The 20,814-nt window shown below is 53.3% G+C and overlaps 1 protein-coding gene across 1 annotated transcript in view; it reads right to left on the bottom strand.

Moving 5' to 3' along the window:
• SNTA1 (syntrophin alpha 1) overlaps positions 1-20,814 on the bottom strand; it is a 62,739-nt gene that overhangs the window by 12,147 nt on the left and 29,778 nt on the right. Inside the window, exon 3 of the mRNA XM_065414611.1 lies at positions 1,325-1,526. Coding sequence (XP_065270683.1) covers positions 1,325-1,526 — 202 coding nt within the window. The remainder of the gene's footprint in view (positions 1-1,324; positions 1,527-20,814) is intronic.

Raw genomic sequence — 20,814 nt, 5'->3', positions numbered from 1 at the left:
TTGGCTTGCCCATGCTAATGACATTCCTTCTCCTGGACTGTATCCTGTGTCAGGGTGTCCCCTCTCAGGCATTACCCAGAGAGACCCCAGACCTACACACGCCGGTCTCTGCCCATTAGCCGGGCAGACAGAAAAGCATCTGCTAGGGGTTCTCATAACAAATTGTTTGGTGGCCTCAGAGTATGGCCACCAACTCTTGCTGGAGTCCACTCTGACCATTTTTCTAAGTGGGAGCCTCACCGCCTCAGGCTGAGGCCCAGAGCCCGCCACTGGAGCCCTGTGGCTAGAGCCAAGGTGGGGTGGGAGTGGGGAGGCTGAAGCCCAGAGCCCCGGGGCTGAAGCCAGGGAGGGAGGGGCGCTGAAGCCCAAAGCCCACTCCTGGAGCCCCAGCAAGCTGGAGCCTGAAGCCTGCCCCCAGAGCCTCTCAGCCCCCAGGAAGGCGAGTTGGGAACTCACCAGCTGCCTGCGGAGTTGAAGGTTCCTCCCCCAGCAAGCACACACACGGGTCCCACAAGTCTGCAGAGGCGCTGCCTGGAGCCTCCAGGAGGCTGCCCGGTACGTGGTGCTGATCCCCTGCTGGTGGCACCAGCAACACCAAGGCAGCACATCCAGGAGCAACAGGGGGACTCTGCAGGGAGGGGCAACTGCTTTGCCCCTCCCCCACATCTCTGCCCAGATGTTGTGGCCACAGAAAAATCCCCTGGTGGCCGCATGCGGCCATGGTGGCTGCATTTTAGAAATGAAAAGATAGAGCTTAGAGCACAGCAACATTTGGGTCTCCGTCCACGATAAACCAAGGGCCAATGGCACTGTCCTGCTCGAGTGCAATCCCTGGGATCTCCCTCAGATCGGATCACACCAGCCTGGCTCCATTGACTTCACAGGAGTGACTCTGGATTTACAGTGACTTCAGTGGGATCCTCGCCCGCTGTGTGCCAGGGCGGCTGTCGAGCACAGCACACTGAAGTGCTGGATGAGGCCAGAGGCCAGGAACACTGGCTGTATGGGCCCCGCATGGCAAGAGACAGGACTCACTGGGAACTGCACATGCAGCCTGGCCACACTGGCCCATGTTGGGCTGCCAGGAGAACAGCTGAAGATCTGCAGTCATCAAGTGTGTGTGGGGGGGGATGATCTGTCCACTCCCCCAGCTCCTCCCTAGCTATTCCTGAGAGACCGTCTAAACAAGGGCCAAGTCTGCCAATCCCTACTCCAGCCAGGGGCAGTCCCCTGCCATGGGTTCGAGTGGGACACAGTCCCCTGGGCAGAGAGCACCGGGGGGCCTGCGGGGTCATGCTGTGAATGGGGGCGCAGGCTGGGTTACCTGTTCTCTGGGTCACTGGGGAGACATTTCCTTGACACGTAGCACATTTTCAGGGGCATGTTCTTCCCTTCCTTGAGGTCTCGCAGGGAGAGGATGGGTGAGGCTTGCTTCTGAAGGGAGACAGCCGGCGAGGGGTCCCAGCTGACGGTCGCCCCGGACGAGGAGTTCTTGAAATACGGCGAGATCTCCTTCATGTATTTCACTGGAACGCAGAGAGACACACAGGGGCCAATGGAACAAATCCCTCCCAATTCAGTGCACTTCCCTTCACTGCCCCCCTCCAGGGCTTCCCCAGTGCCTGCACTGCGCAGAACCAAGCAGCCTGCACAGCTGCCTCAGAACCCCCGTAGACGCGGGGCGGCAGAACACAATGTACCCAGGCACTCAGAGCCCCCCGGGCCTTGCAATCCCATCAGCCACACCCTGCCCCACAGCCACCCACTGACAAAGGCCCCTTTGTAATGAAGGGGGTTGGCCTCTGTGATCACACTCAGCCTCTGTTGTCCCAGCCGCTGGTTCAGCACCAAAGCAAACGCAATGCACATCCCCAGCACATGACCACATTACCAGAAACCATTCCAAATGAAGTGGCAGATGAACACCTCTGCAGTCCCAGGATAAAGGAGAGTTAGCAGGTTACACGGTGGTGTAATGAGACATAAAACCAGCATCTCTGCTGAGTCCATGGGTTTGGGGTCCATGATTTTAAACTCCCAGGCTCCTCGGTCGAAGGTACTGGGCAGGTTTCCTTTGTGGATGAGGACTGAGAGGTCACATATGGAGTGACAGTCCCCCCCTTCAATGAGGAGGCTGGCTGGCAGCAGGAGTCCAGTGGTGGGGCTGATCCCCAGCCACCTCAGTCTGCCCCCATCAGTCCGGGCTCCTGGGGACAGAGCTAACCCTTCCCAGCAGTATGTGCGCTCCCTTTTGTCCAGGTGGGGAGGAGGGAGGTGTCGTTAGCTTCTGCCACCAGCGGGCTCTGGCTATTGATTGGACAGACAGACACACAGATAGCTAATGTGCCTCTTTATGTTAGAAGAATAGCACAATGAGGCCCTGACCTGTGACTAAGTCGCCTAGGAGCTACAGTAATACCCACGGCTATAACAATACCGCTCACAATGCTCGTGCAGTGAAACACATGCTGTGGCTGCTGGCGTGTTTCATTCTTTCCTTCCCCGACCTCCCTCCCCCCCACACCCGAAGAAACAAACTGTTTTCTTTGGCTTAGGGAAGAATCCTGAGCCCTGCGCTTGGCCCCATCTGACCATCAGAGCAGGGCAGCATATGTCTCACCTACCTAAGCAAATCCCGAATGTCCTTTCGGAGGGATTATACGCGTCCAGGGAATGGGTCGTGAATCTGGAACTGCTTCGGGACAGGCAGCCCTAGAGACCCAGGATGGGTTTCACCAGGGAGGGAAAGTTATCATTTGTTTGGAGTTTTTTCATATTGCCTTATTTCCTCCTTAAAGAACCAGCAGCATAGAATCATTGAAGATTAGGGTTGACAGAGACCTCAGGAGGTCATCTAGTCCAATCCCCTGCTCAAAGCTGGACCAACCCCAACTAAATCATCCCAGCCAGGGCTTTGTCAAGCCAGGCCTTAAAAACCTCTAAGGACAGAGATTCCACCACTTCCCTAGGTAACCCATTCCAGTGCTTCACCACCCTCCTATTGAAATCATTTTTCCTAATATCCAACCTAGACCTCCCGCACTGCAACTTGAGACCATTGCTCCTTATTCTGTCATCTGCCACCACTGAGAACAGCCGAGCTCCATCCTCTTTGGAACCCCCCTTCAGGTAGTTGAAGGCTGCTATCAAATCCCCCCTCACTCTTCTCTTCTGCAGACTAAATAAGCCCAGTTCCCTCAGCCTCTCCTCATATGTCCTGTGCCCCAGCCCCCTAATCATTTTGTTGCCCTCCGCTGGACTCTCTCCAATTTGTCCACATCCTTTCTGTAGTGGGGGGCCCAAACTGGACGCAATACTCCAGATGTGGCCTCACCAGTGCAGAATAAAGGGGAATAATCACTTTTCTCAATATGCTGGCTATGTTCCTACTAATGCAGCCCAATATGCCATTAGCCTTCTTGGCAACAAGGGCACCCTGTTGACTCATATCCAGCTTCTCATCCACTGTAATCCCCAGGTCCTTTTCTGCAGAACTACCGCTTACCCAATCGGTCCCCAGCCTGTAGCAGTGCATGGGATTCTTCCATCCTAAATGCAGGACTCTGCACTGTCCTTGTTGAACCTCGTCAGATTTCTTTTGGCCCAATCCTCCAATTTCTCTAGGTCACTCTGGACCCTATCCCTACCCTCCAGCATATCTATCTCTCCCCCCAGCTTAGTGTCATCAGTGAACTTGCTGAGGGTGCAATCCATCCCATCATCCAGATCATTAATGAAGATGTTGAAGAAAACCGGCCCCAGGACCGACCCCTGGGGCACTCTGCTTGATACCGGCTGCCAACTAGACATTGAGCTGTTGATCACTACCTGTTGAGCCCAATGATCTAGTCAGCTTTCTATCCACCTTATAGTCCATTCATCCAATCTATACTTTTTTTACTTGCTGGGAAGAATACCGTGGGAGACAGTCAGTATCAAAAGCTTTGCTAAAGTCAAGTTAAGTCAAGCATGAGCAACCACATCACAGAGGGCAGGACAAACAAAGCCACGTGTGGCATGTAGGATGCCTCACGTGTCCCCTGCTGTAATGCATGTGCAATGGTCCATGTGTAATGCTCTGGAGCTGCGTGTCCAAGGAAATCTGCTCATCCTTGTATCTCCAATGGGTAATGTAATCTCCAATGGTGACTGGTTGCAGGCATTGCCTAATGCTGCTCGGATCAGGTCGGGGTGTCCCAGGGGAGAAGACCCAGCAGCCTGTGCTCACTAGTTCTCCCAATTCTGCCAGCATCAGTGTCATGACCATCGTGGGAGAAAATCACAAACCATTCAGCACAGGGGCACGTTTCTGCAGTGTCTCTTGCTGCTCCAAAGCCCATGGGAGTTAGCTCCCACCCTGGCTGCAGTGCATCTCTGTGCACAGTTGGAGTATGCAGAGGAGGTGAGTTAGCTACTGAACCTGTTCACAAAATTTTCCCCTGTAAGATTCACTTTTTAAACAGCCCTAGGGCAGTCTGCTCTAGGCCGCTCAACTGGCACAAGCAGGCGTCAGCTGGGTTTATTTTTCCCATTTGAATTCCTTTCCTTGCCCCGATCTCCCAGTCTCTCCTAGGCCGCCTGCTGCTCCCACACAAGAAGCATTTCAAAGCCATGACAGTCGAGTGGCCAGACCTTAGCCAAAAGGGGCTCGCCTGTCTCTTGCCGGCAGCCCATGTAAGTAGCACCTTTGTGTGTTAGCCGGGGTGTGCTTGTGTCTGGGTATGGTGTGCGTGCAGCATGCCGGTTTGACACCTGTGTGTGCGTCTCAGCACTGTGTGTGTGCCGTGTGTGTGCGCGTTCCCAACTGCTGTCTGTGCAGCAGGACGCTGTGATGCCTGTGACATTGGAGGAGACGCGCTGGGCTTCTGCAGCCTTGGGGGTGGGGGGAGAAACATGATACAAGCCGAGTGGAAACTATTTCAAACCAAGATGCAGCCCTGCTTCGCCAGGAGACAGGACTCGCAAACTTTCCTTCACCGCCTCTGTGATCCTGGAGCCGCTGAACCGGTTCAAAGCTAGGCTGAGAAGGAGAACACTGAGGAAGTAGGGCCAGCGTCTGGCACGCCGGTAACTCAGCTATTGCTGACACTCATTCCCAATATATTTGATTAATGTTCTCGCCTACGCAGGCTGTTCTCAGACCACCAGCCAACAGGCAGTTCAAAGGCACTGGGACGCCAGCCAAGATTGTTCCAAGTATGGCCTAGCCGAGCCTCTCAAACCCTCCGATTGACTGGCCTGGCTGAGACGCAGGAAGAAGAACAGCTTGTGGATGCAAAGCAGTACATCTGTATTCGCTTTCACTGGGAAAGGACGTTAGCCGGGAGGGCAAGAAATTGGGCAGGGGGGTTGCACATTCAGCAATTGGAATAGATCAGGGGGGCTACTTCAAAAAGCTAAGGGATTTCCATGGGCTGGCACATTATAATCATGTCAAAAGAAGTCACCGTGGTTAATAGCATCAAACACCGCCCCTCTCCCCTCCAAAGCCAGGTGGAATGCTGAGCTGCTCATTGGGCATGCGTGTCTAGTGGTTACAGTGGTGAACTTGGTGCTCCACATACTTGTTCTACAGTACCCTTCCTGCCACTGACTTGCTGCGTGACCTTGGACAAGTCACTTCACCTCTTGATGTCTCTGCTTCCCCATCCCCAAAACGGGGAGAATAATACTGTGAGACTTCATTCAGTCATGTTTGCAATGGGCTTGGAGAACCTAGACTGGAAGGCGCTACAGAGGTGCAAAGAATGACTTTTATGCAAACTCAAGGACAATAACAGGAGGGTATCAGGGGCTTTTAGGGCAAGAAGACAAACTAAATGACAATAGGCAATAGCGACATTAATAACGCTCCCAAAGAACAGCTCTGCTCTTCGGATGATACAATAGGTTTTCTGATCAGTAACTCTTCAGGTTGAACTCCGCAGGAGAGGAGTTCTGGGATCACCTTCCCACCTAGCCTCAGCCCCACCTTTTGCCAGAGTCTGGGAATGGGCGACAGGGGATGGATCACTTGATGATTACCTGTTCTGTTCATTCCCTCTGGGGCACCTGGCATTGGCCACTGTCGGAAGACAGGATACTGGGCTAAATGGACCTTTGGTCTGACCCAGTATGGCCGTTCTTATGTTCTCACAACTCCCTTAACATCATTATCCCTGTCTGCTCCCTGCTTCATGTGAGGAACAAACACCCCCCCCCCCAATTCCCGATGCTCCCTCTGTGTCCTGAAGCTCCTATACCCTTCACCCCCAGATATCAGCTCCTCTGGGCACTGCCTTCCTGCAGAGCTGAAACAAGACTTTTCTCCAAAATCCTTCCTTGGTGCCTGAAACTCTGTCTCCAGTCCCAGCAATAGAGATCTGAGGGCAAACACAGAGCTAACCATGAACTCCAGTGATTTAGCTACTCTATGGAGCTGGTCCTGATAAAAATACCGTGTCACTCTTTCAGGGTAACTGCACCTGTATCCTCCCCCTCACCCCAGGTGCCCACTTCAGGAGGGCCCAGTCAGGTCTCAGGTCTCCAGCCATCAGCTGTCTCTGAGCAAGGACCCTTGTCCGACTCCCTTCTGACCGGGAGGTTTGAAGGCTGCACAGAAGGCCTGTCCATTTGAAGACTGAGAAAGAAGGTTCTGAGTCAGTTTGAATCCAGCCTTTTTTCCGATCCAGCAAACGGACAGGACCTTCTCTCCAAGCGGGTCCCGAACCTTGCAGAAGGGCTGGAAAGCCGTGGCCTGTGAGGGCTCCATAACACTGATGCATATGGGATCTTTTAGTGCTCTGTATGTGTTTTCTCTGTGAGGCTTTTACCTTATGGATAAAGGTGCTTGCTCATAAAGAGCTGAGTGGTCCCTTGTAACTGCGAGCGATACACTCTGCCTGGAGAGAAAGCAACACGAAGACGCTGGCCTCTAGGCAGACTGCCTTGCTGTGGATATCACAGTGAAAGGGAGGGAGCTGGGCAGCCTTAAACCCCCAGTCACGAGGGGAGGAGGCAGCTCTCCAACCAAGAGAGGTGACGGCTGGGAGCCAGAAACTTCAAGTGGGTGCCCTCGAGGGATCACCGTGGGGGAATTCAGGTGCAGTAACCCTGAATTGGGACAGCCCCCAGTAGTGGAGCAGCGAGGGCACCCTGCCTATCCTGGCATAAGCTCCAGCATACTGCCAGTGTGGGCACACAGTGCCAACCAGTAAAGCACTGCCTTCATGGGTCAGTTGTTGGCAGGGTTGGACGGGCCACTGAGAGGACGAACAGACGGCGAGAGCTCATTTGTTAGCTGGGAACAATGGAGTTCTGAAAGAGCGATACCGACAGAATGATCAAAGGCCTTAGGAATTCTGAGCACACAGTCTAGGGGAGACATTCTGCTCTCACACCAGTTGGCGTGACTCCCCTGCCTCCCGTGTTTACTTCAGATTTACTCCAGTCTGACGGAGAGACGAATCAGACCCATTGCCTGTCGGACTTTACACACTACACTGAGCTGCTTACAGCACCTGCCTATGGTGGATCATTAACTAGACTATAACCTGCAGCCTGGGAAAGAGAGGGAGCAGAAACTCCCCAAGAATGACTGACTGATCAGAGCAGAGATGTCATCGCTGAGAAAGTCTGCCGATGACACAAAAATTGGGGGAAAGGTAAATAGCGACGAGGACAGGAGATCGCTTGGTAAACTGGGTGGGAGCAAACAATGCACATTTTAATAGGGTAAATGTAAACTCGGATCTAGATACAATTCAGCTGTGGCCTCATTGGCGGGTTTTCTTTACTTGATAGGAAGCATGGCCCAGGAGAAGCACCAAAGCAGTGGGGCTCAGTAGATCTAGACTCTTACTATTCAAGGATGAAAGAATCCACCGGAGGGTGGAGGTGGTTGTATTTTTTATTTATTTTTTGTTAGCGATATGGTTGGCCCGTGAATCTGGATGCTGGAGAGATTTCAGTGGTAAACCATTGGAGCAGCCATGTGTCACACCGGATCTGGGTTCATTCACCCGAATAATAATGGAGTGTTTGAAAGAATGGGGATTAGGTGGCTGATTCAGGCTCTCCTGAGGTTCACCCAGACACGGCCTTTGGAGTTACATGGTTTCTCTAATTCCACCGGAAACTCCCTCTCCAATGCGTTTTTAATGGGGAGCAGAAGAGCTACCATCTCGCTGATTGGAAGGGAGAGGAGTGGGGCTGAAAACAGCTTAATTGCAAAGAGCTGCTGTTGGCACGTACTGTTGAGACATGCCCACTAGAAGCCATGTTCCCAGCCTCTCTCCCCTCATGCCCACTGCTCATTTAATTTAGTCCGTGTCTAAGGGCTTAGACAGCTGTAGCGCTTCAGTGTAGACACTACCTACGCTTCTGTCTGCATAGCTAATCCGCTTCCCCAAGAATTCTTCTGTCGACCTAGCGCTGTCTACACGGGGGTTAGGTCGGCCTAACTACATCACTCAGAGGGGTGGATTTTTCACACCCTGAGCGAGGTACCTGGGTCAACCTAACTTTTACTCTAGACCGGGACATACTCAGCTCCGGCGCAGTGCAGGTGGTACATACAGAGGACACCAGAGGAATGCTGAGACCTCAGCCCTCACTTCAGAGGACACCCCTTCTCCTCTTTACTTTCCACATGAATTTAGTGCTGGTGAAAGGTGCCAGCCTATTTAATTCCTGGGACTGGTGGGCAGAGCCTGCTGAAGGGACGCAAGGCCCTGCTCCCTTGGCTGAGGGAGGAGGCCCAGAGCTCAGGACCTAAATAAGCACAGAACAAACAGGGATGAGGGTGCAGGCCAAAGGGTCAAAACAAGGGGCCCAGGAGGGAATGCCAATCAGAGAACCCTGGACAATGCCCACTCCGAGAGGGAGGTCCAGGAGTCAGTGAATGCCGCACAGAGGAACTCTGCCCAGCCGTGTGCATGGACATGGGAATGAGAAAAGGCCCAGCCATCACAGAGATGCCCATGTCCAGTTCCCTCCTCCTGGACTGATGGATGGCTGTCTTGGCCAATGCCAGGAGGAGGTCTCAGGACTTTGCGGGGCCACAGTGAAAGACTGTCTGACCTTCATCCACAGTGCAAGCAGAGCACAGGCAGCAACAGGCACTAGCCCCTGCCCGGCGGGACGCCTGTAGGGGAGAGAAAATGGTTCAGGCTCCGTGACCATTCACCCCTTCTGCTTTCTGGTTAGACTATAGACCAGGGTGCCGGGTTCTGCAGTGACATGGCTACCTGGCCACGGGCCCCATCTCATTTCACACAGGCCACCAGCATGTGCATGTTGGGCCCCAGATGGCATTTTTAGGATCCCATGTAGCAGCCAGTCCTGGAGAACCCAAACACCCCACACACTCTCTGACCGCGCGGCAACTTGGTTTTGGTGTGCTCTGCAGGCAGGGAGCAGCAGAATCATGCTTCCCCCCGTTTGCAAACCCCCTGAAGCTGCATCCAGAGGCTTCTTTTGCTCTCTCTCTCTAGATTGGCACAGTGTAACACCGATAGACCCCAGTTGTCAGTAAGTAGGATTGAACCTGGGACCTTTGGAGCTAAATGCGTGAGCCTCTACTGCATAAGCTAAAAGCCACCTGGCCCTTAGCTAAGGCTGTAGAGCAGACTCATTCATCTCTCTCTAAGTGGTCTCGGTGCCACTAGATGGGACAGAACACCACACCCAGAAGGTGAGTGGGTTACAACAGCGCACCGAAAAACGCACTGATGTGACTGCACCTGGCGTTTGAGCCGTGAAAGCCGGACCCCAATGTGTTCTCCAGCAATCCCGATGGGCTGAGCCAGTGGCACCGTACGCCAGCGACTCTCACCCTGCTGTGGTCCAGGGACCGCAAAATGGCTGAAAAATTCATGCTGTGCCCTACCATATCCCACAATCCTTGGGCCACCAAGACTGTGGGATTTGGGTCCTGGGGAGTTTTGGGGTGCTGCATGGGGGTGCTGCTGCATCAGGGGATTCTGCTGGAGGCACGTAGCTACTTCCAGAGACTCCAAAGCCGGTTCCACACAGCCCCCGGGAGGCTGTCTCTCCTGCCCCACAGCCAAGCGTAGTGTGGACAGGGAGACGGGGGCTGAGAAGCTGCTCAGTGATGGGGTGGGAGGGAGCAGAGCAAGAGGGGCAGCCAGGGAGGGAGCTGCTCCCACTGGGCCTAAGGCACCCGAGGATTTGGCTGTTCTCAGTCAGTGGCGTGCCCCTTTGCGACCTCAACACCTGCGACTTTACACTGAAAACTGAAATGGACCCGAGTTCCCCGTGAGGCCATTGGGTTTGGTTTTTAAGGAAATCCACAGGGAGGCTGTTGGTCTTTTTATGTTTTTCTTGGTTTTAGAAAAACAAGAGAAGCTGAAGTGAATCCTACCAATTAATTCGCTCCTCTCTCCAAACTAAACAACTCCAAGACACACCCAGGTGGGCCCCACCCCAGCACAGGAGCAGGGCTTGAGTATCAGAGTGGCTGTGGGGCAAATGTCTTTGGGGAGCTCAGCTCTGCACCCAAGCCTCACAGGAGTGGGAGGAATCCCAGGCTGGGGGCATTTTTCCTGTTAATTTTCCTTAACTTCCCCGTCTTGATTTCTGGCCAGGCACCATCCCTGAGCAGGGGCCTATGAGGGCTGCCGCCCAGCAGCTTACAGAGCCCTTCAAATTGCTGCTGAAAAAAAAAACGACAAGTTAGCTTAAAAAATGTAAAACACAAACAAAAAGTTTGCCCACACACCAGTCAGCTCCCTCCAAAGCCTGATGTCCTGGCATCAGTGCCACCATGCTGGCATGAACTTGGCATCTCCAGCACAGCTGATGGAGAGAGGCCAGAATTAGCTGTACGGAAGCAGTGCTCAGCACTGGTGCTGGGCAAAATTGTTCATCTGAAACATTTTTTCAACGAAAAATGCGGATTCGGGTCGACTGGAACATTTTGTGATGAACTCCGATTCAGCAAGTTGATTTGGTCAAAACACAAAAAAGAAAAAAAATTCAGAAATGTGGAAACCAATTTTTTGCTTGAATCAAAACATTTTGGAGCCGTTTGACAATATCGAAACCAAACACTCTGATTTTTCGGGCTAGAGTCACAAGGAGATTTAGGCACCACTCTCAAAATCATGGAGGAGAAGGTGAAGGTGCTAATGCCCAATAGCCATGTGGCTAGGGCACTCCCTGAGGATATGGGAGAGGCAGGTTTGAATCCCTGCTCAGGATTTTTAAGGGTCTAACTCAAGATTTTTTAATTATTGGGGTCAGCTCTATTGTGTCTTTGACTTGGCCTGTCCTCCAGCCCCCCACCTCAAGACTGTGTCTAAATCTCCCGTCACAACACCTTTAAGGCTTTGTCTACATGGGGAAATAGATCGTCACAACTATTCTGGCATAGCTCTGTGTGTGCACACTCCGTTCTGGAATTAAAGTGACTTTATTCCAGAATAATTACTCCACTCACAAACTCACGTTTGTACTGGACTAGAGCGTGCACATTCTGGAATAGCTAAATTACACAGGAATAGTTATTCTGGAAGAGATATCCTGGTAAATTTCCCTTGTGTAGACATGCTCTAGGATCCAGCCCTCCTGCTCCGTCTTCACAGCTGAAACTCTCATCATCTCACATCTTCACCATCCATCCATCCATCCAGGAACATGTATGGTCCTTCTCTTCACAGTAGCCCAGCTCTCCCAGACTACTGCAAGCTCCACTCTGGTTTTATTACTATTCATTTATAGGGGTCTCAGCTTAGACCAGGGCCACATTTTGCAGGGCACTGCACAGACACCTGGGCCTGGGGCTCATATACTGACCTTGCTCCCCTCAAACCCATTCAGAAAGCTGCTGTTCAGGAGCATCGTGTGCCTGTCCATCGCTATGACAACATTCCCTCTCTGCTCCCCTCCACTGGCTCCCCCCTTCCTCGACTGCACCATGCACAAACTACTGGTCATTGTCTTTCAGCCCCCCCACAACCTAGCCCAGCCCTACTTATCTGTGGTACCTACCGAACTGCGGCCCCTGCCTCTGCTCTGCTGACAAGGCCAGCCATCCAGTGCTGTGCTTCCATCCCATTTCCTCCCCACACACCCCTTTGCACTTCCGCCCATACCACCCCCCCGTGTGCAGATGGGGCTGCCCATAACAATCCACTCGGGGGAGATATTGTCCTGCAAATCCCACCCTACAGCTCACCTCCGCTCTGCTACGTACAACTCCCGGGCAGCGCTGGGCAGTGGGACGTGCTAGCACTGCCTGCACCATGTTGCTCAGGATCGGTCATTGGTTACTTCATCCTCTTCCGCTCCCTATTAGTTTGTTGTTTCCCTGTTGTCTCTCATCACATGCATCGATTAGAAACTCTGTGGGGTGAGCGCTTTTAATTCTATCTGCGTGCACCGTGCCTAGCACAATGGGGCCTGGATCCCCAACCATGGCCACTAGACCCCACTGTCCCAGCAGCACAGCCGTCCCAGGAAAGTCCCAATGGGTCACCTTGGGTTACTGCTCTCTGGGAGAATCTCTGGCTAAAGAGCAAGAGAGGCCATGGAGGGCACGCTGCCCTTTTCTCATTTAAACCAGGGCAAGTTGTTCCCCGTGTGATGCAGACGTTCCCAGCAAGGCATGCGTGCCAGGCACGGCACCTTTGGGAACGACATGTCCAGCCTGACCCCCACACACACATAGCCAGAGACAGGGACAAGCTATAAATGGATAGGATCCCAACCAAGCTGGTGGATCGAGTTACACAAACCTAGTGTCAAGTCCCACTGCCTCAGGGGGAGGAGGCGACCAGGATGGGATCCTCATGTTCTGTGCCTCTTGCTATAAATAGTAGGCTCCCTCGCTCAGACATTTGAGCTGTTCTCCGATTTCTCCCTGAGTCATTAATCTCGGCAGAGACTACCTGCCAACAATTACAGTGCCTGGGAACTAACTGGGTTTCAAAAAGATAGTACAGATTCCGAAATGCAGGCTGGATTTCTGAGCATGCTCCCAAGAACAGCTTGGCTTCTGAGGAAAACTAGTGCTTCATTCTGCCTTATGCTGCCATAAATCAGGAGTCGTTCCACTGAGGCCAACAGCAGTACTTTGGTGTGAGACTAGAATCAGGCTCCCAGACAGGAAAACAAAGGGCAAGACCCAGATATTGGGATATGATTTTCATAACTGTGTGCTGCCGTTTCATGTGCAAATATGCCAGCACCACTGCCTACATCCATTTGCACATGCAAATGCTACAGCTGAATGCGCCAACAGCCATTTGTGCAGCTATTTGAGCAGGCAGGTGTAGTAAGTACATGTGCAAATTAGGTGAACTACGAAGGGCACAGAGAGCAGCACTGAGGGTAGCACAGACTGGACAGATGGTCACACAAACAGAGAGTCGTTTTGGAAATAGGCCCCTTTTGTGTTTCCCGTTTCAGGCCATGATCAGGAAGCATCCTGTGAGTGGCTGAAGGATAGTTTTCAGGTTTACCATTAACCAGCTCATCACTGTCCTCTGCTTCATGATGTCCCCATCCTCAGGAGGACTGAGGACTCACTATTTTCTGGCGCTCTTTATGGCTTCCATTACTGGTACTTGCAAAAAGCGCTCTCTTAAATCCACAATAAAGTTGAGGGTGACAAACAGGACTGTAAAAATGGGACCTCACCACAGCTGGCTCATGTGTGTATTCATGTCAGAGCTGCTGGGTCTGGCTTTATGGACACAAGCATGTTAGCTCTGCAGAGCAACAGGCGAGGGACCTGGCGTCTGTTCTGGGTCTCAGAGGTCTGGCAGACTCCGTTGGGCCAGGCGGGGGTTCCAGCATTGCTGGGCTAGGGTGCTGAGTTTAAAATATTAGCTGAACCTGTCAGAAGAAATATCTGAGGAACATTCAAATCCTCAGTGCTACTGGTTGCTGCAGGACACCTGCTTACACACCAATTCCACCTAGGTGCTCCTTACTATTTGATCAGCACGTGCCAGAGTCTGCTGCACCTTTCAACAGCTCATTGTAAAGCAGGTTAGAAAATGTACGAGCAACAGATCTCTAATAAACGATTCCCTAACCAGCACATAGAGAGCGCGTTGTCACTGGGAACGGCAACTGCTGATGTAGTTAGATCAATGCGTGGGCCTCTTGAATGCAAGCTGTTAATGATTGAAAGCAGCTTATAAAGTGCCATGTAGTTTAATAAATGATCAACTAGTTCTAAGTGGAAGCCTCATCGACGTTAGCCATCGACGTCCAATAGTGAGGGACACGGACCAAGGGCCGCAGTGAAAGCTGCATTCATTTCCCAGTGCAGAGTCACTGTAAGGAGACAGTGGGATGGCAAAGACCCCCTAGAACACCTGATATGTGCCCCAGACCCAATTCTGCAGGGTCTAGGGGCAGGTACTCCAGCCTCCTCCCTGCCCTTAAAGAAGAGACTATGCTGGGCCCCCACGGGGCCCCAGTATCCGTCCGGGCCCATTCTAACCTGCCCTGGAGATGGAGAGCTCACCTGGCAGGCCTGGATTGGAGAATGCTCATTCCACTGGAGGGAAAGGGGGCGTGAGCTAGCAGTGCCCCCACCAGGCACAGTGAGGGATGCTGAGCAAACTAGGAGGAAAGGGAGAGACCCTCCCTGCCCCCAGTGAGAGAGCGAGAGCCAAACTGGGGGGAGGGGTTCAAGGACAAAGCCGAAGAATGGGTCTGTGCAGTGCGATTGCTTTGGCTTTCCCTGCCTGTTGTCTTGGGAACAGCCACCCTCCCCCCCACCCCCCCATGAGCTGCCCATGTCTGGCAGCATGCACACCCCTTGCTCAACCCCCATCCCTCCCTCAGAGTGTTCAGGAGAGCACCGAAAGCCAGGACACCGGACCCCAGGCCAGAGCAGGGGCATACCCCAGATGAGGGCCCCTGGCAGCAGGATCTCAGCATGATGGGGCAGCACGAGACACCCACGTCCTCCCCTCTGCCAGGGGGCTCCCAGCTGCCGGGCTAATGGGCAGGGGTGGCTGACGAGGGGGCATGACCAGGGTATCACTGGTTTTGCACCTGTTTTCTGCAGCTCCTAGAGAGCACCAGGGGATGTTCACACTGCTCCCTTCTCGGGGAAACCCCAGGAGGGGGTCGTGATGGAAACATGACCTGCCCTGGTGGGGCACATCACCCCTGGGTGCAATCACTGATCCCCTTGGCGCCAACGTAGTCAGGGAAAAGCTGATTTCCAAAGCGTTTCTTGGTAAGTTTTATCTGAGCTGGCACACTGAGGGCTCCCAGCCCTAGCCTGGCTCCCGTGTCACCATGACCCATCTGCAGAGACGTGTGTTACAGTGAAATCTGTCTGATGGTTTGGGGAGAGGCAGAATCACATGTGGCAAGGGCAGACCGAGTCACTTAGCGTTGCTTTCCCTTTGATTCCCCAGTTTTCCCTCGGGCGGAGATTTCTGCTCGGGGGAACTGGCCATCCTGTTTGCCCTGAACATGTGGCGGCTGAGCGAGATCTGCTGCTGGGAGTTTGTCGTTACACAGCCTAGTTCAAAGGAAACTATAGAAGACACGTGGGGCTGTTGTGAACTGACCCAGCAAAACTGGCCTCCTGCTCTGAAAACCCCCACTTGGCTTGGGACTCTGCCCAGTTTGGGGGAGGGGGTGGCTGCGTATCTGCAAAACAATCCCCCCTGAGAAACCGCCAGGAGCGTGTCCTGGGATGCTGCAGCCTGGATACGAAGCTAGGAACACTGTGGCTGCTCGGACGTGCACTCCCAGAGGCATTTCTGGCTGCCTCAATGCTAAGGCCTCCGGAGCCGGCTGCTGCACCCCTATCATGCTTTATAGCCCTCACCACAGCCTCAGCAACTTGCCCACGGTCATATAGGGGCAGCGAAGCAGCGCTGAAACCAGAACCAAGGTCTCCTGGCTCCTAGTCCTGTGCCTCCAACACCACCCTCTCTCCTGGGGGTAATAGGTACTGTATCAAAGCGACGCTCAGAGGGCAACCCCTAACCTCCATTCTGCTGGAGACAGCTCCCCCAGTCCACGCCGCATGGGGCTCTGTGATTTGACAGAGAGCCTTCTGCAGGCACAACCCCAGCAGCAGGGACCCCTCTCAGATCACGCAAACACAGAGCTTCTCATGAACGCTCAGCAGCAGGCTGAGAACGCAATGGCCAAAATGTGTTTCCCGGCCTTCGGCATCTCCGTAGCAACGAGGGCTGCGTGGAAATCATTGCCCATTAGACTGTTATTTGTTAGCAAGCACCCCGGGTCGATGCGTCTCACTGGGACACACGCTAAGATGAAGTGACGTGAGGAAGAGCCTCTCTCCACACTGACCGTGTTTGCGCAATATTGTGCACTGCCAGAAATGCCACTGCTACAATGTGGGAATGTAGCCACTTGGCACGCTGCCACTCCTGGGAACCAGGGGCTGGGGCTGTCTCTCGCTTGCTCTCTCTGTTACAAGACAGCTTACCCCGACCTGATTCCTGCCTCACTTTTCCTTTGGTTGAAACACAAACTTCTGGAACTGTGCTGCATTCTAAAGAATCGGAATTAAGTCGATTACTGGGTTAGTTGTAGTCCTCTCTCATAAAACACACGTACCAAGCACAAAGATTTGCTTCTGTCTCTCACCCCAAGCACAGTCTGGTGCACAATTCCCTAGCGCTGTTATATAATAGGGTTGTCCCTTCCAAGCTACAAGCCAAAAGCTCTGTTAGAATACAGGTGCCTCGGATGCTGTTAGAACATGCACTGGCCCCAGACTTATATCGGAGAGGGCCCCCAGCTCCCTGTCATACCCCAGGCTGCCTTAAGTCTGAAAAGTGCTATGGAAAACCATAGCCTCCTCCGGCCAATATTCTCCCTCTTTCTCGGGCTCAGAGCTAGCCAATCTGTGAGGCGCGTGGGGACAGACGTGGTTGCACCTCTCCGCTCTCAGCTGTTCGTCTTCGCTAAATCTGTTCTGTCAGATCCCAGGCTGGCTTTGGGCTAAGGGCTAATCCGTCGCCCCAAAACCTTTGAACATGTGGGCTCTGCGGTGGTTGGAGGGGGGAGCCAAATATCCCTCCCCAGGCTGTGCAGCGCCAGACCACTCTGCAGTTACTACTAACCAGATAAACTCAACTGTTTTTAAGTAGAATTAAAAAATGACTGCACTGGGGTTGGCACACTATAACCGGATTTCAGTAAAGGATTTGATACAGTGTCTCATGAAATTATCATTGAAAAAGGCTTGCCTAGGGAAACTGTCATGTGGGCCACAGACAGTGCACAGAGCACCATCTCCAGGGGTTAGCGGTGGGACCCAGGGACCAGCACTAGGTCTAGATTTATTTAGCAGCTTCATCAATGAGATGGTGTGAAATGAATGGCAGTGGCAGGGGAGCATGAGCAGCACAGTGGTGACGTGTACCGATGCTATGAAGTTGGGAGGAGTGGTGAACACCAGGGTGGACAGAGAGGCAATGCAGGGCATGTCTACACTGCATGCGAAGCCCGGGGTCTGACTCAGGTTTGAGTCCAAGACCCCTTTCACCCCCACACAAATCAGACTGACTTGGAGCAGCAAGCACTCAGGGCCCGGGGAGCGGGTCAGAGCCTGGGTCCCGCTGGGCCTCGTGTGCAAGCCCTGTTGTTTCGCAGAGTGGACACAGGTCGAGCCGCAGACCCGCATCAGAAGGTCTGCACAGTGCCGTACGGACAAGTGAGCATGGCTGAGAGACCTGGGGCCAGCAGTTGTAAACCCAGGTGTGGATGCCCAAGCACAGGGTTGGAAACGCCGTGTCCACATGCCGGGGTCCCACAGACCCAGTTTATAGGGCGTGGCAGCCACACCTCCAGACTGGAAACCCAGGGCTCCATCCATTACTGAACTCAGTGAGAGTTTTTGCCACTATTCTAAATGGGAGCAGGAGCAGACACATAATCTGTGAACTTTAACCCACCGTGGAAGGGGAGGAACTATTTCATGTGGTCCAGCGGGTACAGCTAAGAGCCCTGGGATGAAATGGAGAAAGGAAAAACGACATGGGCTGACGAGCCAGAATACCTTCTGGGGTGTGAGATTAGGCTGTGGGACAGTCTCCCAGGGCAAGTGGTGGAGAACCCCCCGCTTGGGGCATTTCACGCTAGCATGGACAAAGCCTTAGAAAACTAGGGAGCGACCCCCCATGGGCAGAGAGGAGCTAATCCTTCCTCCCAGCTCTCACTTGCATGATTCTGCAGCAGCTAAAGGCCCTTCTGCAAGAAGCTGTGGCAGAGGGATCTGTGTCACCATGGATCCATAGGGCACAGCTCTAGCCCACCCCTAGACTCCTCCGTGGGGATGTGGCTGGACTGCAGAGTCCTCCCCCCACCCCTCAGTGCGGGGGTTGGGGGGCCCGCTGTGTAGAAACATACCCCATGCGGAGGGAACCCCAGCGGGTTGTGCGCACTTGCGATGGTGCGTGTGGGGGTTGCGAGGGGCAGTGCAAACCTGCCAGCCGGTGTTTGCCAACATACGGAGGGAATATTTGGCATGTTTTCAGTGATAATCCTGCACCTCTCCTGGGGATTTATTCACCGTGTATCATAGTAGGGAATGAAGAAGTATTCGCAGGTGTCTGAATTTAGGCCGAGATTCCAGACACCACCACAGTGCAGCGCTCGCTCAAGATGATTCGGCGATAGGCCTACACAGCCCAGCCCTTGTTTTCCTATATAAAATACTAGAGAACGTCACACACCATGTTTCTGTTTTGCAGCAGATTAATTTAAGCCTCTGCCAGTCCTTTTTTCTCCGTTGAAATCATCTGTTATTGAATGGATTAATTAATTACGCACATCTCATTAAAACAAACGACTCCAACCACATTATGCAGCATCCTTGCTACCGGCAACTCAAATTCTTAAACTGGGGGGGGTTTAATGACAATTGTAGAACACTTGGATTCTTCGGGGCAGGCCTGGGCTCTGACTCATCAGTAACACTCACAGATCACGCAGCAGAAATAGCTCGTCAGTGCTCTTGACTGAAGGTCTAACCAAGCAGAAAGCAGCCTTCTCTGTGGCTGCTGGCCCAAAGCTCGGCAGTCGTCAGGAGCTCTGGCGCATGCCTCCTATTCCGAGGAAATACCTCCTCCATGGCAGCAGTGTCGGAAGACCAAACACGGCCTTCCCTACCTGCCTGGGCTCATCCCCTGCTCATGGGTGGAGCGTGTTACTCCACCCCAGCCAGCCAGCCAGGTTCAGGGGAACAACTGGCCCCCAAACAAACGAAAGATTTGGAGTGGGATGTTAATTTTAAAAGGATCCATCTGTCTCTGTTCTTGGGGTCATAGACAAGGGTTGGGCATTTGGGCAGTTCCAGGCCAATAGCAATTGCAGCGGGAGGATAAGGAAGGGAGGAGATGGACAGAGCTGAGAGTTGTCATCTCCTTCCTATCCGCCTAGCTGCACAACTCCCTACATGCAGAGATGGGGGAGCTGTTCCCCCACTCCACCCCCTTTCTGGCCTTCTACAACACGGCAATCTGTCCCACAGGTAGGGCAGCCAGCCACAACACCTGTGGTACAGGCCATCCAGGGCATGTGTAGCTCACAAAGCTGCAAACCTTTCCCACTGAACATGGCCTGTTTGTAGTGACCCACTCCTCACCCTGCCGTCATGGCGGAGTAGCTAAGAATTTAACACTTGTCTATAGTGCAGTGGGTCTTTTCCAGCCAGATACATCCATAGCCTCTTGTGGCACAAACGCCCCTGCAGGCCAGGCATGAGGGCTGAGCACTGGGCCGAGATACTCCGGCTGGCTCGCTAAATACAAATCTCAGGAGGCGGCTGTGAGCGGAAGAGACTAGCGCCTATCCAATTTCCTCATTGTAATCAGCTCCCATATCAGAGGGTCGGAGCACCACGCAGGAGATTCACTGTGCAATGCAGCGATCTGGCATTCTGAGTTACAGTATAATTAATGGTTACAGCTAGTCAGGCTAACTGAGTTACGAATTATTCGGAGGAAATAAGACAGCTACATCTTTAATCCAATGTAAAAGAGAATGCAGCCGATGTTTGGAAAATGAAGGGCTTGTCACTGAAACAAATGTCTCCTTTCCAACTGCGTTCTCCAATCCCCCAGCCTCGGCTGCTGAGCAGCCCCAGATTCACAACGCTGGTGTGACAAATGGGGGGGGGGGGGCGCTCTTTAATAGTGATCAGTAATGTAGTGTCACTAGTGTGGTGTTTCTGTACCACACACAGGGATGGATATTTCAGCTGACGAGTCTGAGTGACAGCAGAGACGGTCTGCCCACCTAAGGGAAAAGGGAGGAGGCCCTTGGTAAGAGTCTTCTAACAATTTACATGTCACGGTCATTAGAAGACAATGCCACAGTATAGGCTCAGTGGCTCTACCCCAGTGGTAGGCAAGCTGCGGCGTGCACGTGGCCTGTCAGGGTAATCCGCTGGTGGGCCACGAGACAGTTTGTTTACATTGACCGTCCGCAGGCACAGCTGCCCGCAGCTCCCAGTGGCCGCAGTTCACCATTCCCAGCCAATGGGAGCTGCAGGAAGCGGCTGAGGCCTGTGCCGCTTCCCCCAGCTCCCATTGGCCGGGAACGGCAAACCGCAACCAGTGGGAGCTGCGGGCAGCCGTGCCTCCGGATGGTCAATGTATACCAAGTGTCTTGCAGCCTGCCAGCAGATTACCCTGATGGGCCGCATGCGGCCCGTAGGCCACAGGTTGCCCACCACTGCTCTACCCGCTCTCCCTGGGGGGAGCCCAAACCGTTTTGAACAGGGCGGGTCAGACTGAGAGTTCCAGGGTATGTCTGCACTGTCACAGAGACTGTGCCTGTGTCTACACTTAAAATGCT

The sequence above is a fragment of the Emys orbicularis genome, chromosome 12, assembly GCF_028017835.1.
Source record: "Emys orbicularis isolate rEmyOrb1 chromosome 12, rEmyOrb1.hap1, whole genome shotgun sequence".
Lineage (NCBI taxonomy): Eukaryota > Metazoa > Chordata > Testudines > Emydidae > Emys > Emys orbicularis.
Note: the sequence above shows the minus strand (reverse complement) of the source record. Positions and strands in the feature narration are given on the sequence as shown.